At 39.9% G+C, this 23,290-nt stretch overlaps 1 protein-coding gene and 1 non-coding gene across 2 annotated transcripts; one reads left to right on the forward strand and one right to left on the reverse strand.

The window, feature by feature from the left end:
• Positions 1-15,523: 15,523 nt before the first annotated feature.
• Positions 15,524-16,102, reverse strand: LOC131608270 (uncharacterized; the record flags this gene model as incomplete). Its single annotated transcript, XM_058880179.1, has 1 exon — positions 15,524-16,102. A coding segment is annotated over exon 1 (579 nt), but the record flags the coding sequence as incomplete, so codon positions are not given.
• A 1,120-nt stretch (positions 16,103-17,222) lies between these two features.
• On the forward strand, positions 17,223-17,329 carry LOC131608335 (small nucleolar RNA R71). Its single transcript, XR_009285601.1, has one exon. It is a non-coding gene; the product is annotated as a small nucleolar RNA R71 (small nucleolar RNA).
• The last annotated feature ends 5,961 nt before the right edge of the window (positions 17,330-23,290 follow it).

The following is a 23,290-nucleotide window of genomic DNA, read 5'->3' on the forward strand; positions in this document are numbered from 1 at the left end:
TATACGGTTAAGGTTTTGTTGGAAAACTACCTCAACGCTTTTTTAATCATAACGTTATAACTATGAATCACTTAGGAATAAGGATTAATGTGTAGCGACCTAATTATCCGGGCTATGTTCTTTTTAGAATCTTGAGATAAAACTATCTTGTTAAGGAATTGAAAGAGGGTTTTAATCTCAAGAAGTTTTCACTAAGGAATTAGGGAAAATCAATGTTTGGTGTCGGTATTGATAATTTCTAAAGTTAATCTGTTAAGTGGTGATTATTTCATTGCAGAGCGATTCATACATCAGTCCTGACTTGTGTCCCCATATTTTCATTGAATCAAACTATTTTAACTCTTTCGTTTTGCATAAGTTGTTATTTAAATTAAACATAAAAACCAAATACCCCGATGACTTTTTATTCAATTGCACAGTTCTGAAACATATAATTCCTACGCAGTCCGCGAGTTCGATACTTGGGAATTTACTGTCTTATTACTACATCGGTAGACAAATAGTACACTTGCTATTTTACCGGTCAAGTTTTTGGCGCCGTTGCCGGGGACTGCCAAATTATAAGTTTAAGAATTGTTCAATTGAATTTTTGTTGCTTTGCAACTAAAATTATTTTTCTGTTATTTCATTTGCTTATAACTAACAATCATCTAATCTTTGTATGCGAGGTAAGGCCTCAGCAGAATTTATTTTTGACGCAGAGCCAGAACGATCATTGCGAGCGAGACTTCGAAAAGTAAAGCAAGAACGACTGGAAGCGTTGGAAGAAAATCTGGAAGCTTCTGAATCTGATAACGAGGAAATCCTCTCCATTCATTCTGAGCATTCAGATTCGGAGGCAGAAACAATGGCAGCTCCCGTAGAAAGGCTGTTAGGTGATTACGGTGGAGCGAATGCACCAGCTGGCCGGATGACAATTGTGAATCAACCGGTGGATGTTGCTCACTTTCAGTTACATCCAGCAACTATTAGACAGCTGGAGAAGAAACCATTTTCGGGAAGGATAAATGAAGATGCTAATAAGCATTTACAAAGGTTTCTCACCATGACAACTTCTCTAAAGATCGAAGGACACTCTGAAGAAGCAAAGAAGTTGGTTATGTTTCCGTTCACATTAGCGGATGACGCTGAAGAGTGGTTCTACTCATTACCTGCTGGGAGTATTACCACATGGCAACAAATGGAGTCAACCTTCCTCAATGAGTATTTTCCGGCTGCTGTTTATATTCGTAAGAGATATGATATTGTTAACTTTAAGCAGAAGGAAGGAGAATCACTCGGAGATGCGTATAAGAGATTCAAAAGGTTATTGGTGGCATGCCCAACTCACAACATGGATGTCACTGAACAAATGCAGAATTTTCTGAATGGTCTTAAAATGAAGACTAAGCAGTTGATTGACACAGCAGCTGGTGGCTCATCCAACTTTGCAACAGCCACTGGTGTTAAAAAAATCATAGAAGCTATTGCGGCAAATGAACACTTGGAGTTATATGACCGTAGTGTTAGTCAACCTGAAGGATTTGTGGATATGAAACTGTCAACACAAGTTGTGAAAATAGAAGATCAGGTAGCTGCTGAAGTTGAGCGGAGATTGAAACAGATGGGGCTTGAAAAAAAAACAGTAGCACAAGTTCAACCGGCTCAAGCAAGTCAACCGGTAGGGTGTGAAATCTGTGGAGGACCTCATTTTACTGTTCAGTGTGTTGCTACAGCTCAACAAGTGGAGGAAATAAACTTCTTGAAACAAAACAACCCCTACTCTAATACCTACAATCCGGGGTGGAAAAATCATCCGAATTTTTCGTGGAAGGACCAATCAGGGAGTGCTCCTAAACAAGGGGTGCTTCCATATCAAGGTCAACAGTCGCAGCAGCAGTATAGACCTCCTCAACAACATTATCAACAACCTCAGCAACAAGCTCCCAGGAAAGCAGATTGGGAGATTGCCATCGAAAAAATGGCAGCTCAAAGCTCTCAGTTTCAGGAAGAAACGAGGAGTAATTTCCGGAATACGGGTTCTTCCATTAAAAATCTGGAAATTCAGATGAGTCAAATAGCACAGCAACTAGCAAACACTCAACAGCCGGGCGCTTTGCCAAGTGCCATAGTTACCAATCCTAAAGATCATAATAATGTAAGTGCTATTGTTACTAGGAGCGGTAAAGGGAAAGGTGTAGTTGAAAATAATGAAGAGGAAGAGGACCCATTGTTGGAGGTAGACTTAGAGATAAGAGAAAATGAGCCAGAAGCTGAGGAAGTGGTGGTGATGGAACCGACTCCGAAAGAGAAGGTGGTTGAACAAAAACAGAAGCCGGCAGTAAAACTCCCTTTTCCAGTAAGGAACAAGAAAAAAGGACAACATGAGAATAATTTTGAAAAATTCTTGGAGATGTTCAAGAAGCTGGAGATTAATATCCCATTCTTGGAGGCATTAGAACAAATGCCTACTTATGCAAAATTTATGAAAGACATCATCTCCAAGAAAAGAACCATCGATCATGACCCAATTATTCTAACCGAAACGTGTAGTGCTATTTTGCAGGGTATGAAGATTCCGGTGAAGAAGAAAGATCGAGGTTCCGTAACTATACCTTGTACAATTGGGGATAGGTCATTCAAGAAAGCTCTAATTGATTTGGGAGCAAGTGTGAGCCTTATGCCTTTATCTATCTACAAGAGATTGGGGATAGGTAATGTACAAGATACAAGAATGACACTCCAGTTTGCTGACCATTCTGTTAAAAGACCTTATGGAATAGTGGAAGACGTGCTGGTGAAGATTGATAAATTTGTGTTCCCAGTGGATTTTGTAATTTTAGAGATGCCAGAAGATGAGGAGATCCCTATTATTCTAGGAAGGCCATTTTTAGAGACAGGGCGATGTTTGATAGACATTGAAGAAGGCACTATGACTCTGAAAGTTTATGATGAAGAGCTGAAAATTGATGTACGCAACACCATGAAGTACAAGGATGATATAGCAACTAGTCAACACATTGAGGTAATTGATCAAATCTGTACTAATGAGAATTCTTTGCAGCTACAACAATTACCTTTGGAAAGAGTGTTGAGCTCGTCCGTGTGCAATAAAGAGGAAGCCGTTGATGAAGAAGAAGTGGGAGTTGTGGCTATGATGGAGACAAGTCCCATAGTAAAAAGTTCTAGACAAAACCGGTGGGAGGATCTCAGACAACCTTTGGTTGAAGAAAAAAAAGAGGAACCTAAGAAGGGTGCTGAATTGAAACAACTCCCGGAGAATTTAAAATATGTTTTCCTTGATACTGAAAGTAGGTGTCCTGCCATCATAAACTCACACATTGAACGGGTGCAGGAACGTAAGCTGGTAGAAGTGTTAAAGAAACATAAAAGTGCCATGGGGTGGTCTATTGAAGATTTAAAAGGGATCAGTCCTACAATGTGCATGCACAAAATCCTCATGGAAGATGATCACAAACCAGTGGTCCAACCTCAGAGGCGTCTGAATCCAGCCATGAAAGAGGTTGTGAGAAAAGAAGTTGTTAAACTCTTAGATGCTGGGATGATTTACCCAATATCTGATAGTGCTTGGGTGAGTCCGGTTCATGTTGTGCCCAAGAAGGGAGGGACAAGCGTAATAAAAAATGAGAAGAATGAGTTGATTCCTACAAGGACTGTTACAGGGTGGAGAGTATGCATTGACTATAGGAGACTGAATCTAGCAACCCGAAAAGATCACTTCCCGCTACCTTTTATTGATCAAATGTTGGAAAGGTTGGCGGGACATGATTACTATTGCTTCCTAGACGGATACTCTGGATACAACCAGATTGCAGTTGCACCAGAAGACCAAGAAAAGACTGCGTTTACATGTCCCTTTGGTGTTTTTGCCTACAGAAGGATGCCATTCGGGTTATGTAACGCTCCGGCCACTTTTCAAAGATGCATGCAAGTGATTTTTGATGATATGCTTGAAAAACACATGGAGGTCTTCATGGATGACTTCTCAGTCTTTGGTAAGTCATTTGATAATTGCTTAACTAACCTTGCTCTTGTTTTAGAAAGATGTCAGCAGACCAATTTGATCTTGAATTGGGAAAAATGCCATTTTATGGTACGTGAAGGCATAGTTCTTGGACACAAGATTTCCTACAAAGGAATCGAAGTGGACCAAGCGAAAGTTGAAGTCATCTCAAAATTGCCGCCTCCGATGAATGAAAAAGGTATCAGAAGTTTCTTAGGACATGCGGGATTTTACCGTAGGTTCATAAGAGATTTTTCAAAAATTGCAAAACCCTTAACCACTCTTTTGGTTAAGAATAAAAATTTCACTTTTGATGCTGAATGTGCGGTGGCTTTTGAGACAATTAAGAAGAAATTAGTCTCGGCACCCATTGTTGTAGCCCCTGATTGGTCTCTACCTTTTGAGATCATGTGTGACGCGAGTGATATTGCTGTAGGGGCGGTTTTAGGACAGCGAAGAGAGAAACTACTTCATGTTATATATTATGCGAGTCATGTTTTGAACCCTGCACAGATAAATTATGCAACTACCGAGAAGGAGTTGTTAGCTGTTGTTTATGCCTTTGATAAATTCAGGCAATATCTGTTGGGGTCTAGAGTCATTGTTTATACTGACCACTCTGCTTTGAAGTATCTTTTTGCCAAACAGGACTCTAAGCCAAGACTTTTGCGGTGGATTTTACTCCTTCAGGAGTTTGATGTTGAAATTCGAGATAAGAAGGGGTGTGAGAACACTGTAGCTGACCACTTGTCTCGAATGACACCAATAGACGAGACAGAAGAAAAACGCCCGATCAAGGATGAGTTCGCTGACGAACACATCCTGGCAGTGACGGGTGTACCTTGGTTTGCAGATTATGCCAATTATATTGTCGGTGGTATCATCCCTGACGATTTTGACTCTAACCAAAGGAAAAAGTTTGTTCATGATTGCAGGTTTTATCTATGGGACGATCCGTTCCTATACAAAAGAGGAGTCGATGGTTTGATCAGAAGATGTGTACCTGAAATTGAGCAGGAAGAAGTGTTGAAGGCATGTCATGCTTCTGATTATGGGGGACATTTCAGTGGTGATCGAACAGCGGCGAAGATTCTACAATCAGGTCTATATTGGCCCACTATGTTTAAGAATGCTCAAGAGTTTGTGAGGCATTGTGATAAGTGCCAAAGGACAGGAAACATATCCAAAAGAAACCAGATGCCTCAGAACTCGATGTTGGAAGTAGAGTTGTTCGATGTTTGGGGCATAGACTTCATGGGACCATTTCCACCTTCATTTGGAAAGAATTATATTCTAGTAGCGGTGGATTATGTATCCAAATGGGTCGAAGCGGTTGCTCTACCTTCAAATGATGCTAAGGTGGTGGTGAAGTTCTTGAAAGAAAACATTTTTGCTAGATTTGGAGTACCGAGAGCTCTAATAAGTGATGAAGGAACGCATTTCCTGAATCATCTTATGGAACGACTACTCCAGAAATACAATGTGAAACACAAGATAGCCACAGCGTATCATCCTCAAACTAGTGGGCAGGTTGAAGTTTCGAATCGACAACTAAAACAAATTCTTGAAAAGACGGTGAATTCCTCTCGGAAGGATTGGGCAATAAAGCTGGATGATGCACTGTGGGCATACAGGACCGCTTTCAAAACACCAATTGGTATGTCACCATATCAACTTGTGTATGGGAAAGCATGTCATTTGCCTTTGGAGTTAGAACATAAGGCTTTCTGGGCATCAAAGTTTCTCAATATGGATCTATCTAAAGCTGCAAGTTCTAGGCTTCTTCAACTTCATGAGTTAGAAGAATTCCGCAACCAAGCTTATGAGAATGCTAAGATCTACAAAGAGAAAACGAAAAGGTGGCATGATGGGAAGATCCAGCATAAGGAGTTCTGGGAAGGACAACTGGTTCTCTTATACAATTCAAGGCTCAGACTTTTCCCAGGAAAGTTGAAATCAAAGTGGTCGGGGCCGTTTATGGTTCACAAAGTTTTTCCTCATGGAGCTATAGAGATAAAAAATGAAGCAAATGGGGATATTTTCAAAGTGAATGGGCACCGGCTCAAACCATATTACCAAGGTCAACCAGGCGGAAGGATTGAAGTTGTTCGTTTCGAAGGATAAAATGAACAACCGTCGAGCCATGCGACGTTAAACGAAGCGCTTCGTGGGAGGCAACCCACGGGATTTTTTTAACAATTTTATGTGTTTTTCTTTACTTTATTACCCAGAAAAAAGCAAGGAGTTTCATGGAGCAAGAAGCGGGTTGAAAAATTCAATTTTGGAAGAACCAGGGGTGTGACACGGGCACCCGTGTCAAGTGACACGGCCGTGTCACAAGCCCTGGTGAAGAGGGTTAAAATAAAGATTGATGCTGAAAAAACAGAGCTGTGACACGGGCACCCGTGTCATGTGACACGGCCGTGTCACAGGCCCTGGGAAAGAGAGTTGGAAAAGTAGGATTTGGGAAAAACAGAGTTGTGACACGGGCACCCGTGTCATGTGACACGGCCGTGTCACAAGCCCTGAAAGATTTTTTTTCCAAAAAGCCAAATTTTCAAGAACCAGTGGCCTGACACGGGCACCCGTGTCGTGGGACACGGCCGTGTCAGGCAAGAACGCAGATTTTTCCTTCAAATTTCGTTTTGCATTTGGTGGGCCCCATTAATTTTAAAGTTTCACCTCTTAAACTACCCAATTACCCATCATATTTTACCCTCTTTCTCTACTATATTTCACTTTCTTTCTCACTCTTCCTTCATCTTCTTCATCTCCAACCCTAGCCTCCATTAAAACCCACATACAAAACCTCCAAGTTCTCACCCAAATCTCCATCTTTTTGCAATCCGTCTTCACGAAAGTTCATCCTCTCATCATCCCAATTCTTAATCCCTAATTTATTTTTGCTTTCACCGTAGGTTTTCGTTTTTGAATTTTTTGTAGGTTGCAAGGATGCCTCCAAGGAAAGCTGTACCAAAAAGGGATACTGCTGGGACATCAAGACCCGCACAAAGAGCGCGAAGAGAGGGGAACAACCATGGAATCACTTTCCAGTTGGACACTCAAAGAGAGAAGTATCATGCTCTTCTTCGTAGGAAGATTTTGCCGACAAGGTATGTTTGCGACGTAACTACTGAAAGTTTAGGCATAAGAACTGAGATTCATCGTATGTTCCATGCTTTAGGTTTATTAAGATTGATTCAGTTTGAGGCTCCTACGTTTGAACGACTAACATATGAATTTCTGAGCACTCTTAAATTTGAGATGAAATTGAGAACGAACAGGTTAGAGCCCGAGCATTACGGGACGCTCACATTTCGTATGTTTGACATTGATCACGAGTTGAGCTTGGATGATTTTGGGCAGGCATTAAGAATACCAAGTTCAGGTGCGGGGCGAGCACCAAACTCTTTTAACCCCGAAACATTCTGGATAGCTATAACAGGTAGAGAGTCGTATTGTCCTAAAGGGGCAAAAGCAACGAGCATCCAAAACCCGTGCTTCCGCTATGCCCAGAAGGCTCTGGAATACACGCTCTTTGGTAGAGGAGATAGCCCGGGTGTAGCTTCCATTCGGGAGTTATATTTCTTATACTGTATGGTTGAACAAACTCCGCCAAATGCGGCCGCCTTCATAGCAGATCATTTGAAGAAGGTGAGTAGGGCTAAAACAGGTGATATTTCTGTTGGTGGCATTATTACCGCTTTAGCGGACGGTTTGGGTTATGGTGCTGAGCTGCGGAACCTTCCAGAGGTAAATCCACGTACTTTAAAAATTGATATGGCGGCTTTAATTAAGCAAGGTATGATCTCTGTGCAGCCCCAGACTTACTCTTTAGTGATTCATGGGGCTCACATTTTAGAATTGCCAAATCCTAGCCGTGTATCTGTTTATGATCGAACTAACTGGTTGTATACTAGCACCACCCCTATGGGGGAAGGTGACATGGAATTGGAATTTTTGGATGCAGGTGATGAAGAGGATGATCAGCAGTACCATGAAGAACCTGAACAAACAGGTCCACCCCCTAGCGGATTTAATGAGGGAACATCTCAAATGCCACAGGACAATTGGGGATGGATGCATGCTGAAATAGAATACCTGAGGGCGGAACAAACCCGACAGGGCGAGGAGTTATTAAGGCAAGGCTTAGAGCAAACTCGCCAAGGAGAGGAGCAGACCCGACAAGGGGCTGCCATTTATAACATTCAGGAAATGATGCAACGCATGATGTTGCAATTTCCATATCCTCCACCGCCGCCTCAGTGAGCTCTGTGAGTTTTCCCTCATGCTTGTGTATCCATTGAGGACAATGTCATATCCAAGTGTGGGGGGAAAGTTCTCTTTCATTTTATTTCTGTTTTTGTTATTTCTAGTCTATTTTCTTGTTTTTGTGTGTTTTGAGTTTTTGTTAACCAGGATGAGTGTAATTCCAAAGAAAAGAATTGTGAGAATATAGGTGATAAAGGAGGAAGACGCACCTTAATTTAGCTTTCAGGGCACCTATGGAAGTTGGCACAACTGAAAAAAAAAAAAACAAAAAAATGCGAGACACAACTTGATAGTGCCGAGTGAAGGAGTCTAGAGCAACCTGAACCGGACAAGAAGCTGTACAAGATGGAGACCATTTTTGAACCTGTATGCAATGCCAAACCTGTGAGGATATATAAAGCCAAACACTTCAATTCATCATGAGAGAGCATCGGGTATGACATCATCGCTCTAATTTTGCATTTGTTCTTCATATAGTACACACATCAATCACACACGATGAGGCATTTATTTTTCTTTAACCCTAAGCCTTTCGCACCCAACCTTGTTGTTTATCATCCTTTGTAACCATCTTAAACCATCATCCATGTTTTTCTTTTTCGTATTCATAATCCCTTTTTGTTTCCTTTATCTTCGGTGTTAACTATAAGTCCGTGTCCGATAGTAAAAGTTAAGTTTGGGGTAACTAAGTCCAGTGACAAAAGAATGAGGCAAGTGTGAAAAAGAAAAGAAAAAAAAAGAAAAAGAACACATAAAAAGAGATGTGTTATAGAAAAAAAAGAAAAAAAAGAAAAAAAAAATGATTTCAATACACACTTGCCATCATGTAAAGAAGTTAAGAGTCCGGAAAGCGGAAAAATCGCTAAACACCCCAAACACGATGTAATGTGCAAAATGATATCGGACTAATTAGTTATTACCGATCCATAAACCATAGTACCCTCTTTCTTTGTTTATCCTACCTTCCCTAAGCCCCGTTACAGCCCTTAAGCCCTCTAAACGTGTGTGTTGTTGATATTGTGGAATTATGTTAGAATGTTTACAAAACAAAGAGTTGATATGTATGCTTTGATGAGCGAGTGAAACACTTAACCCTGAGAGAAGTTGTGAGAGTGTGATTGAGCTTGCAGGTAAAAGAATGTGTCAGCATTGAAGTACAACGGAAAAGTTCGGGGAGGGGGATCGAACACTTTGACACGAAGTAATTATCAAGTGTGGAAGCATCAGTTGTGTTGTGGAGAATAAGAAAGATTCATAGGTGCCCGCTTGTTTTTCTCGTCCATCACTTGAGGACAAGTAATGAGCTAAGTTTGGGGTTGTGATCGGCCACCAATTTCATCTTGTTTCTATGTTCTAATCAATGGAAAAACATTTCATCCGGTGGTATTTTAAGTCATTTTAGTCTGGTTATTATTAGTTTTTGCTTAGTTTTATGTTTGAGTTTGTTGTGTGATATTTGCTAGTTTTTATTGTTTTTCCTCTTGCTTTTGATCTTGTACTGGTAGTGTTTAAGTATTACAGGAACAGGGCATATTTCAAGTCAAGGAAAGGTGATTTTTGGCAAGCCAGAGGTCTGACACGGCCACCCGTGTCACGTGACACGGCCGTGTCACACTGGCTGAAGGGAGACATTGAAAAAGCTTGGAAGCAACAAGTCAGGGGTCTGACACGGCCACCCGTGTCCCATGACACGGCCGTGTCAGACATGTGCGCTAAAAAATTCTGATTTTTAACTTATGTACTCGGTCACTCAAGGAAGGGCAGGATAGACTTTTTGGATTAGAATATTTGCTGTGAGGTATTTAGTCACTGTTTGGAAGAGAGAAAAGCACTTTTTGACGGTCGGAGAACGTAAAAATAGAGATTGAGAGCACTAGGGCTTGGAGCGAAGAAATCTTCAAGAGCATCCGCGATTGAAGATCAATTCCGATTCAACCAATTGTAATGTCTTCATCTTTAATCATTGTTATCTTGATAATTGCCATGAGTAACTAAACTCTAAACTTGTTAGGATTGATGTCCCTGAATCATGTGATGTAATGACTATAATTTACCGTTAATTTGCGGATTATCTTTATGAAATTCAGTTTATGATTAAAAGTGCTTATTGCTTCTTTATATTGGAAAATATATGTGATGATATACAGTTAAGGTTTTGTTGGAAAACTACCTCAACGCTTTTTTAATCATTACGTTATAACTATGAATCACTTAGGAATAAGGATTAATGTGTAGCGACCTAATTATCCGGGCTATGTTCTTTTTAGAATCTTGAGGTAAAACTATCTTGTTAAGGAATTGAAAGAGGGTTTTAATCTCAAGAAGTTTTCACTAAGGAATTAGGGAAAATCAATGTTTGGTGTCGGTATTGATAATTTCTAAAGTTAATCTGTTAAGTGGTGATTATTTCATTGCAGAGCGATTCATACATCAGTCCTGACTTGTGTCCCCATATTTTCATTGAATCAAACTATTTTAACTCTTTCGTTTTGCATAAGTTGTTATTTAAATTAAACATAAAAACCAAATACCCCGATGACTTTTTATTCAATTGCACAGTTCTGAAACATATAATTCCTACGTAGTCCGCGAGTTCGATACTTGGGAATTTACTCTCTTATTACTACATCGGTAGACAAATAGTACACTTGCTATTTTACCGGTCAGTTCATCAACAGGAAGAGGTTCATAATCAGGAATGGGTTCATCTTCAGGATTAGGTTCATAGTAACCAGGAGGTGTTTCAGGTTCAGATTCAGATGCAGGCATTTCCTCATCAAAATGTTCATAAGCTTGAGGAGTTTCAGGTGATGGCTCTCTCTCAGGAATCTGACCATAGTAAAGCCAGTTGGCAGGGTTGTGCACACTCGTCCTAGGATTCGGTAAGGTGAACTGATACCAAACTTTGTTATCAATGAGCAATTCAAACCGATCAGGTCCAAGGTTACCAATGATACCTCGATTAAAGCAGAAATTGATGTCCATAGAGGTATGGGTACCATAAGGTGTCAATCTAAGCAAAGGTACTCTCATTCCTATAGCATTAGCAATCATAGTGACAAATCCGCCGATCCTAATGGGTGAAACTTCGTCTTGCGTGATGCGCTCGAAGTTTGTTAGCATGAATGCGATGGCATTGACCGGGCGATTCTGAGAGGAGCAGAACATGATGAATAACTCTTCTCTAGTAACTTCAGTGACATTATCAGGCTTTCCAAAAATATAGTGAGCAAGGATCTTGTGAAAGTAGCGGAAAACAGGATTGTGGATGTTCTCAGATTGAAATTCATTCTCTTCAGGGTTGTCGTTTCCAGTGATCTTGCCCCAGTATTTTTCCAACTCCCAGTATGGAAGATTTTCTTCAGCTACTTTGGCGTATGCATCAGGTCCATGAGGTAGTTCTAACATTTCAGCAAAATCTCGGATGCAGAAATTAAACTCCATACCAAAGAGTCTAAAGAGAATAACTCCTTTTCTCAGCCCTTGTCCACAGTTTGGAAGATAGGTCAGGGAGCTCAAGAATTCCAGAGTGAGTTTCCGGTAAGTGCTAAACTTGCGGAACAAGTGAGAACCAGTCCAACCAATTTGGTTAAGCAGGTGTAGGATGCTTTCTTCGATACCAAGTTTCACCATAGTTGGTTGGTGAGGATAGCAAGTCAACTCCATGTGTCTTTCAGCCAGCTTGTTAAATCTTGCTTCTTGTCCTCTACCACGGAACACAACTTCCATATTATCAACTTCTTGCATCGTAGTTAGTAGTTAAATGAAAAACCTAAAAGTTGAAAATATTAAGATTAAGTTAGAACTAGGCTAGTGTTCATTTTTAAAAATAAAATTAAATAAAACAAGTTATAATAATAATTATAATTATAAAAAGGAAGTATTTTCTCGAATTAAGATAGCAGCTATCATTATAATAATTATTATAAGATGTATGAAAAAAATAAGAAAATTAAAATTTAGAATAATTTAAAATAGAATAGTTAAATGAAAATTAAAGGTTAAAAATAAAAATAAAATAAAAATAAAAAGAATAAATAAATGTGGGTTGTCTCCCACCAAGCGCTTTGTTTAATGTCGTAAGCTCGACGATTTTAAAATAGAAAACTATTTTTTCGAAAGAGCGGGCAGTTCGTCAAGTTTAAAAACTTCGATGTTTTCATCGTATTCGAGATGATGGTAATACTTAAGACGTTGCCCATTTACGACAAAAGGTTTGACGGTTTCTCCTTTGATTTCTATCGCTCCACTCGGAAATATGTTAGTTATTTCGAAAGGGCCAGACCATCTAGATCGTAACTTACCAGGAAATAATTTTAGTCTAGAATTAAATAAAAGTACTTTATCGCCTATGCTAAAATTTTTCCTAGATATACGCTTGTCGTGCCATTTTTTCGTTCGCTCTTTATAGATTTTGGCGTTTTCGTAAGCGTCTTGTCTAAGTTCTTCTAATTCGTTTATGTCTAGAAGTCGTTTCTCACCAGCGGCAGTGTAGTTTAGGTTTAAGTTCTTAATGGCCCAATAGGCTTTATGTTCTAACTCTACCGGTAGGTGGCATGATTTTCCATAAACGAGTTTGAATGGGGTAGTTCCTATTGGAGTTTTGAAAGCTGTTCTATAAGCCCATAAAGCTTCATTTAGCTTGGTTGACCAATCTTTCCTAGATATAGCAACAGTTTTCTCCAATATTTGTTTTATTTCGTGGTTAGATACTTCTACTTGACCGCTTGTTTGTGGATGGTATGGTGTGGCTATTCGATGATTCACTCCATATTTTCGAAGGAGTTTCTCAAGTATTCTTGAAATGAAATGGGAACCACCATCGCTAATTACCAATCTTGGCACACCGAACCTAGGAAAGATGACGTTTTTGAAAAGTTTGATAACTACTCGTGTATCGTTTGTAGGAGAAGCAAAAGCTTCTATCCATTTTGAAACGTAATCGACGGCTACGAGTATATATTGATTTCCAAACGACGACGGAAACGGTCCCATGAAGTCTATTCCCCAGACGTCAAATATTTCTACTTCTAGAATGCCTTTTTGAGGCATTTCATCGCGTCTTGAAATGTTTCCAGTTCGTTGGCATCTATCACAGCTTAGTACAGCAAAATAAACGTCTTTCCACAGGTTGGGCCAGAAGAGTCCAGATTGAAGGATTTTGGCGCAGGTTCTAGATGTGCTATGGTGTCCTCCACACGGTGCAGAATGGCAGTGTGTAATTATGCTTCTTATTTCTTCTTCGGGTACACAACGCCTAAAGATTCCATCGGGGCCTCTTTTGAACAAGAGTGGGTCGTCCCAATAGTAATGTTTTAGGTCATGGAAGAATTTCTTCTTCTGTTGGTAACTTAGATCAGGAGGAAGCACACCAGCAGCTAGGTAGTTTACGAAATCTGCATACCAAGGTGCGTCAGATCGGGCTAAAGCTATTTCTGCTAATTTGTTGGTTTCAGAGTTTGGACGGTATGGTTCGAATTCATTTGCTTCTAATTGAGCGATGAGTCTTTCGTAAGGGAAATCGTCGTCAATTGGTACTTCTTCGGGTTTTAAATTTTCCAAACGAGAGAGGTGATCTGCTACCAAATTTTCAGTGCCTTTTTTATCTTTAATTTCCAGGTCGAATTCTTGCAGTAACAAGATCCATCTCAAAAGTCTTGGCTTAGCGTCCTTTTTGGTTAGGAGGTACCTAATAGCGGTGTGGTCAGTGTATATGATTATTTTGGCTCCTACCAGGTAAGAACGGAATTTGTCTAATGCAAATACGACAGCTAATAATTCTTTTTCTGTCGTGGCATAATTCATCTGAGCTTCGTCTAGGGTTCTACTCGCATAATATATGACATGTAGTTTCTTATCCTTTCTTTGTCCTAGAACGGCTCCTACAGCATAATCACTTGCGTCACACATTATTTCAAAAGGCTCATTCTAGTCGGGAGGTTGCATAATTGGCGCAGAGATTAATGCTCGTTTAAGCGTTTGAAATGCTTCAGTGCATTTGTCGGTGAAAATAAATTTGGCGTCTTTCATAAGTAGTTCAGTTAAGGGTTTGGTTATTTTAGAGAAATCCTTAATGAAGCGTCGGTAAAAACCAGCGTGTCCCAGAAAACTTCTTATTTCTCTAACGGTTTTGGGAGGTTGAAGGTTTTCGATAATTTCGATTTTTGCTTTATCAACTTCGATTCCTCTATCGGATACGATGTGTCCAAGTACAATTCCTTGTCGAACCATGAAATGACATTTTTCCCAATTAAGGACTAGGTTTACGCTTACGCATCGTTTAAGTACCAGTTCGAGGTTCTCTAAACATGTTTCAAAACTTCCTCCACAGACAGAGAAGTCGTCCATAAAGACCTCCATTATTCCATCTAGGAAGTCGGCAAATATTGCCATCATGCATCTTTGGAAGGTCGCGGGTGCATTGCAGAGTCCAAAAGGCATTCGTCTATAAGCGAATGTACCATAAGGACAGGTAAACGTGGTCTTCTCTTGGTCGTCAGGGTGGATAGGAATTTGGAAAAATCCGGAGTATCCATCCAGATAACAAAAATGCGAGTGTTTAGCTAGGCGTTCGAGCATTTGATCTATGAAAGGTAAAGGGAAATGGTCTTTTCGGGTAGCTTTGTTTAGCTTCCTATAGTCAATGCACATTCTCCATCCAGTTTGGGTACGTTGTGCTACAGATTCTCCTTTTGCATTAGTGATTACAGTGACTCCTCCTTTATTTGGTATGACGTGAACAGGGCTAACCCATTTACTATCGGATATAGGATATATTATTCCAGCTTCTAGTAGTTTTTGGATTTCCTTTTTAACCACGTCGCTCATAATAGGATTTATTCTCCTTTGATGTTCCCTAGAGGTTTTACTATCGTCTTCGAGCATAATGCGGTGCATACACAGAGAAGGGCTTATACCTTTCAGATCTGATATGTTATATCCTAAAGCGGTAGGGTATTTTCTTAGGACATTAAGTAATTTTTCAGTCTCGGTTCGTCCTAAGTTGGCGTTCACTATAACTGGTCGGTTTAGTTCTTCGTCTAGAAATTCGTATCTAAGATCGGTAGGAAGTGTCTTCAGCTCTAAAGCAGGTTTCTTAGGTCCAGGTATAGGATCGGGAGTTAAGGCTAAGCATTCACTCAGGTGGTTATCTTGATATTCCTCACGCCAGTTGTCATCTTCAAGAATTGGCGGCATAGGAATTCTTAGGATCTCGGTTTCCTTATTTGGTTCGGATTTTATTTCCTTGACACACTCGTCGATTATGTCAGCAGAACAACATGTGTCAATTATAGAAGGTGCTTTTAGGAATTGGGAAAGTATAAATTCTATTTTCTCTTCTCCTACTTCGAAAGTAAGCTTTCCTCGCTTTACATCTATAATTGCACCAGCGGTTGCTAAAAATGGTCTTCCTAATATGATCGGGATGTTAGAATCTTCTTGGATATCCATAATGATGAAGTCAGTTGGGATGTAGAATTGACCTACACGAACAGGGATATTCTCTAACATTCCTACAGGGTATTTAACTGAACGGTCAGCTAGTTGAAGAGACATTCTCGTTGCTTTGAGCTCACCTAGATTGAGTTTCTTACAGGTCGAAAGAGGCATCAAACTAACACTAGCTCCTAAGTCGCACAAGGCTTTCTCTATGATGGTTTTTCCTATTACGCAGGGTATAGAGAAACTACCAGGGTCTTTCAGTTTTGGAGGCATGTTATTTTGGATGATAGCGCTACATTCAGCGGTAAGCGTTATAGTTTCGTTATCCTCGAGTTTCTTTTTGTTTGATAAGATTTCTTTTAAGAACTTAGCGTACGAAGGCATCTCAGTTATGGCTTCTGTGAACGGTATGGTTATATTTAATTGCTTCAGAAGTTCTACAAATCTTTTAAATTGCGCTTCGGTTTTTGATTTAGCTAATCTCTGAGGGTAAGGAATTGGTGGCTTATAAGGTGGTGGTGGAACATAAGGTTTCTCTTTTTCGGGTTCCACTTTGTTATTGTTCTCGTCAGTCTTAGCAGTTTGTTCGTCAGTTGTTTTGTTTTGGGTTTCCTTTGGCTCTTGTTGTGACATGGGTACGTTTTGAGTTCTAGGATCTATGGGTCCATCGTAATTCGTTCCACTTCGTAGTGTTATCGCGTTCGCATGTCCTTTAGGATTGGGTTGAGGTTGAGCAGGAAACGTGCCAGCAGGGGCAGCAGTAGGTGCTTGTTGTTGAGCTACTTGTGAGATTTGGGTTTCTAACATTTTGTTATGCGTAGCTAAAGCATCTACTTTGTTCGATAGTTGTTTTAGTTGCTCGCTATTGTGGATGTTTTGATTCAGGAAGTCCTTATTGGTTTGTTGTTGGGAAGCTATGAAGTTCTCCATCATGATTTCTAGATTTGACTTCCTAGGGGTGTTTTGAGCAGCTACAGGCGCTTTTTGGTAGCCAGGTGGTACAGCAGGTGCTTGTCCAGGCGCGTACAACGCATTGTTGTTCTTATACGAAAAGTTCGGGTGGTTTTTCCATCCAGGGTTGTACGTGTTAGAATAAGGGTTTCCTTGAGCATAGTTTACTTGATCAGATGGGACTCCAGTCAAGAGTTGGCATTCAGCAACTACATGTCCAGTCAATCCACAAATCTCGCAGTTAGGTGTTACAGCGGCAGCGGTGGCTGAAGGAGTGATGGTTAAGTTCTCGATCTTTTGAGTTAAAGCGTCTAATTTAGCGTTAACGCGGTCTATACCACTTATTTCGTACATTCCTCCTTTGGTTTGGGCTTTCTCTAGAGCGGCTCGTTCTCCACCCCATTGGTAATGGTTTTGTGCCATGTTCTCTATGAGTTTGTATGCTTCATCATGGGGTTTGTCCATTAATGCTCCGCCAGCAGCGGCATCTATAGTCATTTTAGTGTTATATAAGAGACCACCATAGAAAGTATGGATGATCAGCCATGGTTCGAGTCCATGATGAGGGCATATTCTAAGCATGTCCTTGTAACGTTCCCAAGCTTCGAAGAGTGATTCGTTATCTTTCTGGGTAAATCCGTTGATTTGACCTCTAAGCATAGCAGTTTTGCTAGGCGGAAAATATCTAGCTAAGAATACTCTTTTCAATTCGTCCCACGTAGTTATGGAATTGGAAGGCAGGGATTGAAGCCACGCTCTCGCTCTGTCTCTCAAGGAGAAAGGGAAAAGGCGTAATCGAATAGCTTCGGAACTAACGTTGTTGGCTTTGATAGTGTCGGCGTATTGCACGAACACGGATAAATGGAGATTGGGGTCGTCTACAGGGCTTCCAGAGAATTGATTCTGTTGAACAGCTTGGACCAACGAAGGTTTGAGTTCGAAATTGTTTGCCTCAATCGCAGGTGGTGCGATACTCGAATGCGGTTCAGCGCGCGAAGGAGCGGCATAGTCTCTAAGAGGACGAATAGCAGCCATCTCTAACTTCGGGATGATTTGATTAATTTGATCAGTAAAAATCAATTCCTGATTAATCGGAATTTCTGCTACTTCGGGAAGATTGCGAGCTCGTCGTTTGACGTTAATGAAACGTTCGATCTCGTTAATTCGTTGTATTAAATCTCCTCCTTGTGAACGAGTATTTAGCATACAATCGTTCAGAAAGAAAGGGAAGAATTGTCCTAGTCTCTACGGTGTAACAGTGAGTTACGATATCGACTTAAATAGTCCCCGGCAACGGCGCCAAAAACTTGATCGCGACTTTACGTGTCTATAAATCTGATAACTGCAAGTGCACAGTCGTGTCGTGTAGTTTTAAAAGATATCGAATCCACAGGGACTATGAATCGATCTACCGTTATCTAAGGTTACTATGTAAAGCTAGGAGTACTAAAATTTCGATTGTTCCTAAGGGAAAGTGATTGTGAGAAAATAAAGAATAATAATAAAAGACAGGTATCAGTATGTATTTCGTTTAACTAAAGGTAATCCGAAGGTCCATTGGCTTTTGCATAATTAAATTAAAAATCTTTACTAATTCCATTGATTAAAAATCCTCGTCTCAAACTTTCGCTCTGTTGATTCAGACTACTATCCTAATCCTAATGTACGCTTTCGCCATCCCATTAGATTTTAGAAGAGCTTTTTGGAAACAACGTAATTAATAAAATGCCTATTTTACGAGGTTGTTATCTATTTAAATCTCCTAATCTCAAACTTTCGCTCTGTTGACTCGGAGCAAGCTAATAACCCTAACGTACGCTTTCGCCATCCCGCTCGAGTGTAAAAACAATTTTTGAAAATAAATAAGTTCCAATTAGTTTTAATACGCTTTCGCCATCCTTAAAACTAATGTCCTATGTCTACTATCTGGTTAAAGATCTCAAACTTTCGCTCTATTGATTTTAACCTTTGACCGTCCTAACCCCTCAAACTTTCGCTCTATTGGTTTTAAGACTTACTAATTAAATTAGACATATAAACCAAAAATAAGTGATAATTAACAAAACATAATAAAGCCAATTTATTTCGGATCCCTACGGTTAACTTACTTTACATACCGACACCTTTAGTAATTTAGCCAGACATATTAATACGATTAAACATGCATAAATCGGTTCGGTTCATAATAATAATCATATTAAATGGCATATAATATATCATGCAAACAAATATAAATAAGGCGGTAAATAAAAACCTGAATTAAATAAATGGTAACTGGATCTTCAAGTACTGAACTTCCACCACAGGTTGGCTGGATCGTTCTTCGGAATTTAAAATGGCAGAAAATAAAAACAAGGAAATAAAACAATAAATCTAACGTAAGGCTAGATCTACGAAACGTTCACAACAATTTCCAGTGTAGAAATCGTTGTGAGAAAATAAACGGTTGAATTGAAAGCAGAATAAAGAAAAGCGGTTCGCGGTACAATTTCGGCAGCACTTCGTTGGCAGGAAATCGGACAGGTTGAAGTGAAGTATCTGCCTCTATTTATAGGCGAGGCTTTGCAGTTGGAATCCGTGAATTGAGGGAGCTTTTCTGACTGGGACTTGGAGACGTGCGTCTCCGCTTCTTTAGGAAGTGCTTTGAACGACCTGAGACGTGCGTCTCAAGTGGAGGAAAAATAGGGGCATGGAGACGTGCGTCTCCCTTTTGCTGACGTGGCATAGAGAACGTGGAGACGTGCGTCTCCACTTGCTTGTATAGTTTGGGCTACGCATCTTTGTTCCTTTGTGGGCTGGTTCGTCTCCTTTGGGCCTTTGGGTCCTTAATTGCACCCTTCTTTCACTTCAGCACTCCCCTTTTCATCTTTTAGGCATAAATATTGGTCATTTAAGCTCAATTTTCTTTCCTTTTCGCAAATAGTCGTAATTGAAGTGTAAAACCTGAAACAAAGCAAATACACGCGTAATATCATAATAAATTAACATAATAAATGGAAAATGCTATAAATATCTATGGATTTTAAGCTAAATATACGATATAAAATCGTGTTATCACCTTAGAATCCAAAAAATAGGACACATCCACCCAAAGAGGAATTATTCTCGGTGAAACCTCTTACCCTTTTGCTTAGAGCCAAAATAAGTTCAAAACCACATAGCTTTCTCTTGTGCTATAACAAGGACCCTCGATGACCCTCGATTAGCCTCCTCTTGGGCTTTGTACAAGGACCCACAGGCTTCTTAAAAGCATTTCCAGCTTCCTCTTGAGCTTGTATACAAGGACCCATCAGGTATCTTATAAACATAGGAACAAATCTTTAGTTACCCTTTAGCCTATCCTGGTGAGTTTCTTCCATTTTAAACCAGACTTTAAACAAGCTAAGATTGTCTCAATCTCATATTGAGCACACCTTTTGGAATGAGAGACATGGAAAGTCTCTGTCACCCTTATCTTCATCAATCTTTCTTAGCAGAGTCTAGGATCCATATTTGCTTATCCTCAGCAAGAGTCAGCCTTAATCTTGGGCTTTAAAACAAGAAGTCTCAATTAGATAATTTTTTCTGCCATAAATAAAATCCCTGGAAAGGGTCAGCCTCCACACATTCCTTCATTTTTAATAAATCCCTGGAAAGGGTCAGCCTCCAATCTCAGTCAATAAAAAGAGTTAAAAAACCCCTGGAAAGGTTTAGCCTCCAAAATCACTCCTTTAAAAATCCCTGGAAAGGGTTAGCTTCCAAAAAACCAGTCTCTTAATAAATAAATCCTCCAGTAGAGTAAAACTCCTCAAAGAGTCAGCCTCAACCTTGGGCCTCATACAAGGCATCAAATAATAACTTCCCCAGTTAAGAGTCAGCCACAACTTTGGGCTTTGTACAAGGCAGATAATAGAGTCTCCCCAGTGAGTCCTTCATCATCAAGTAGCCACAACCTTGGGCTTTTTACAAGGCAGATAAACCACATTTCCTGTGTCGAAGATTCCTAACCTCTAGGATCTTTTCCCATAGAGTCATCCACACTCAGTTTCCTCAACAGTCAGCCACAACCTTGGGCTTTGTACAAGGAAGAAAACAATGTTTTCCTGAGCCAAAGTAGCCACAACCTTGGGCTTCATACAAGGCACAAAATAGAGTCTCCCTAAGTAAAGTCAGCCACAATTCTGGGCTTTGTACAGAACACCAAATAAAATCCATCAAATAAACACTTTCCAAGTAGAGTCAGCCTCAATTCTGGGCTTTGTACAAAACACAAAAACTCTTTAGTTTAAATCCATCCCCAATGGAGTTATCTCTCAGAGTCAATAAAATAAATCAATCAAAAGCCTCAAGCTTGGGCCTCATTCAAGCCAGCTCAAAAAAAATCAAATCTTTCAAACAGTAGATAGACATAGCTCATCTTCATAGGTAGATATTTCTCCTATCTCACCACAAACAAACAATCATTTCAAATAATCATCATTTCAAACAAATCATCATTTCAAACATTCTCCCATTTAGGACTCGTGAAAGGCATGCTATGGCAACACACCCAGACTTGTACGACCCGTTCCCTAATTTGGTTGAGAATCTTTCTTTTAGGAGGCATTTTGGCTGTCATACTTGATCAACCAAGTAGGCTCCCCTCTTAATGAAACATCATTTTTTTAGCTTTTCTGTCACTTTAAAAATGTTTGTGGTGGAATAGTAGAAATACCTCTCTGTAAAGATGATTTCATGTCTCTTTATTGTAAACAGAGATTTAATTTAAAGCTTCAACCTTGAGCTTCAAGCAAGGCACCAAAAATCATTAATTTCCCTAATTAGTTCCCCGAACTACATTAAGCTCTGACTTCCATTAGGGATATGTAGGCATGAGGTTCACAAGGAATCTCAGCGAGCTAACAAAATACCAAAAATAGTCAGTCTGTCTGTCTCTCTTTTTAATCAAAAATTCATTTCCTTCTCCTAACACAAAGGAGAAACTTTCCCAATAACAAGCAACAAACACAAACACATAGACACAGAGAAGGTTCCCGTAGAGCACTACGGATATGTAGGGTGCTTAAACTCTTCCCTATGTATAACCGACCCCCCGGACTCCAGAATTTCTAGTCTAGGTGAATCCCCACACTTAGCAAACTCCTAGGGTTTATTTGAGATCTTTTTCCCTTTTTCCTACTCGTAGGATAATTAAAAAGTTTGTGTGATATCGTAGGAAGAACTGAAACAAAATTCATCCCATCCCGGACGCATTCTCCTTCCAAATTTCGCGTGAAGGGTCTAGCGTGTCGTCCTCCCAAGTGAAACGGGGAGGTAAAAAAACGACACCACACCACTCCTTGGCATTAGAGGGGGAATTACCTACAACCCTTCATTGGCCCTACGACAGTTTGGTTATGCTCGCAGAGATGGTCCTCATCACTTGATTATTGAAGGGGTTGTTTTCAACTATGAAGAAGATGTTCGAAACCAACACCGAGAGTTCATACGCGCTTGGAATAAAGTGTACAAGGTCGATAGCAAGAGTTGGGGGCAAAATAACTCCCTTCCTTCAGAGCCTTATCTTAGATCGGTGCGCACTCGCGCTCAACGTTTTGTCATGCCATACGCCTATGTTAGACCTGTGATTGTTGAACCTGAATGTGAAGAAAAGGTTCCGTTGGTTATTCTCCATCCGGACATGCCTACTGACTTAGAAGAGCTACAATGATCATGGGTTCAATTGAAAGAAGAAAGAGATACTTTTGAAGCTCAATTCCGTGCTTAAGAGAAACAAGTGTTAGAGCTCACAAAGTTACTTCATGCGGAGCAAGGCATCAACAACTTCATTGGATCAAAGAGGAAGCGCCCATGGGAGACTTGAAGGAGTTTTATTTTATTATTATTATTATTATTATTATTATTATTTCTAGTTGTTTATTATTTATTTGTTTTCTTTTGTAAGCCTAAAAGTGGCAAAGAACTATAATTAAGTACAATTTAATTATTATTAATAAATTTGTTCTTTCTTTTTTGTCTAAACAAATTTAAATTTCAAGGTCCTTGAAAACATTGCATATGCATAATCATATCATTCATACACATTGCATCACAGGTTATTATATTGCAAACACCTCATCTTCCTCGCTGTTTATTTCAGCATCATGGATCTAGAACAATCTGTCAAAACTCTCCAAAATCAGAATGCTGAATTCCAAGCTTTGATCCTTAACTTGGCCAGGGGGCAAGAAGAATTGAAGGCACTTCTGATCAAGAAGGAAAAGAATCAACATAAGCATCAAGGTGGTCAAGATAATCAGAGATCCAAGCCTGAGCGGTCATTTACTCCATTACATATACCGCTGTCTCAAGTCCTCCAACAACTGCTCAATCAGAACTTGATAACTCTATTACCTCCATGTTCATTTCCTACCAACCCCACTCCTGGGTATAAGTACCATGCGAGATGTGCTTATCATTCGAATAGTCACGGTCATGATACAAAGGATTGTTGGAAATTAAAGCAAAAGATTCAAGACCTCATTGATGACAAGATCATCGACTTCAGCTCACCTGAGGGACCTCATGTGGCTAATGCTGTGTACAATCGGAAAGGTTGTAACAAACACAACCAATCTGTAGGGACAATTTTGATCTCTACAC

Source organism: Vicia villosa, linkage group LG5 (assembly GCF_029867415.1).
Source record: "Vicia villosa cultivar HV-30 ecotype Madison, WI linkage group LG5, Vvil1.0, whole genome shotgun sequence".
NCBI lineage: Eukaryota > Viridiplantae > Streptophyta > Magnoliopsida > Fabales > Fabaceae > Vicia > Vicia villosa.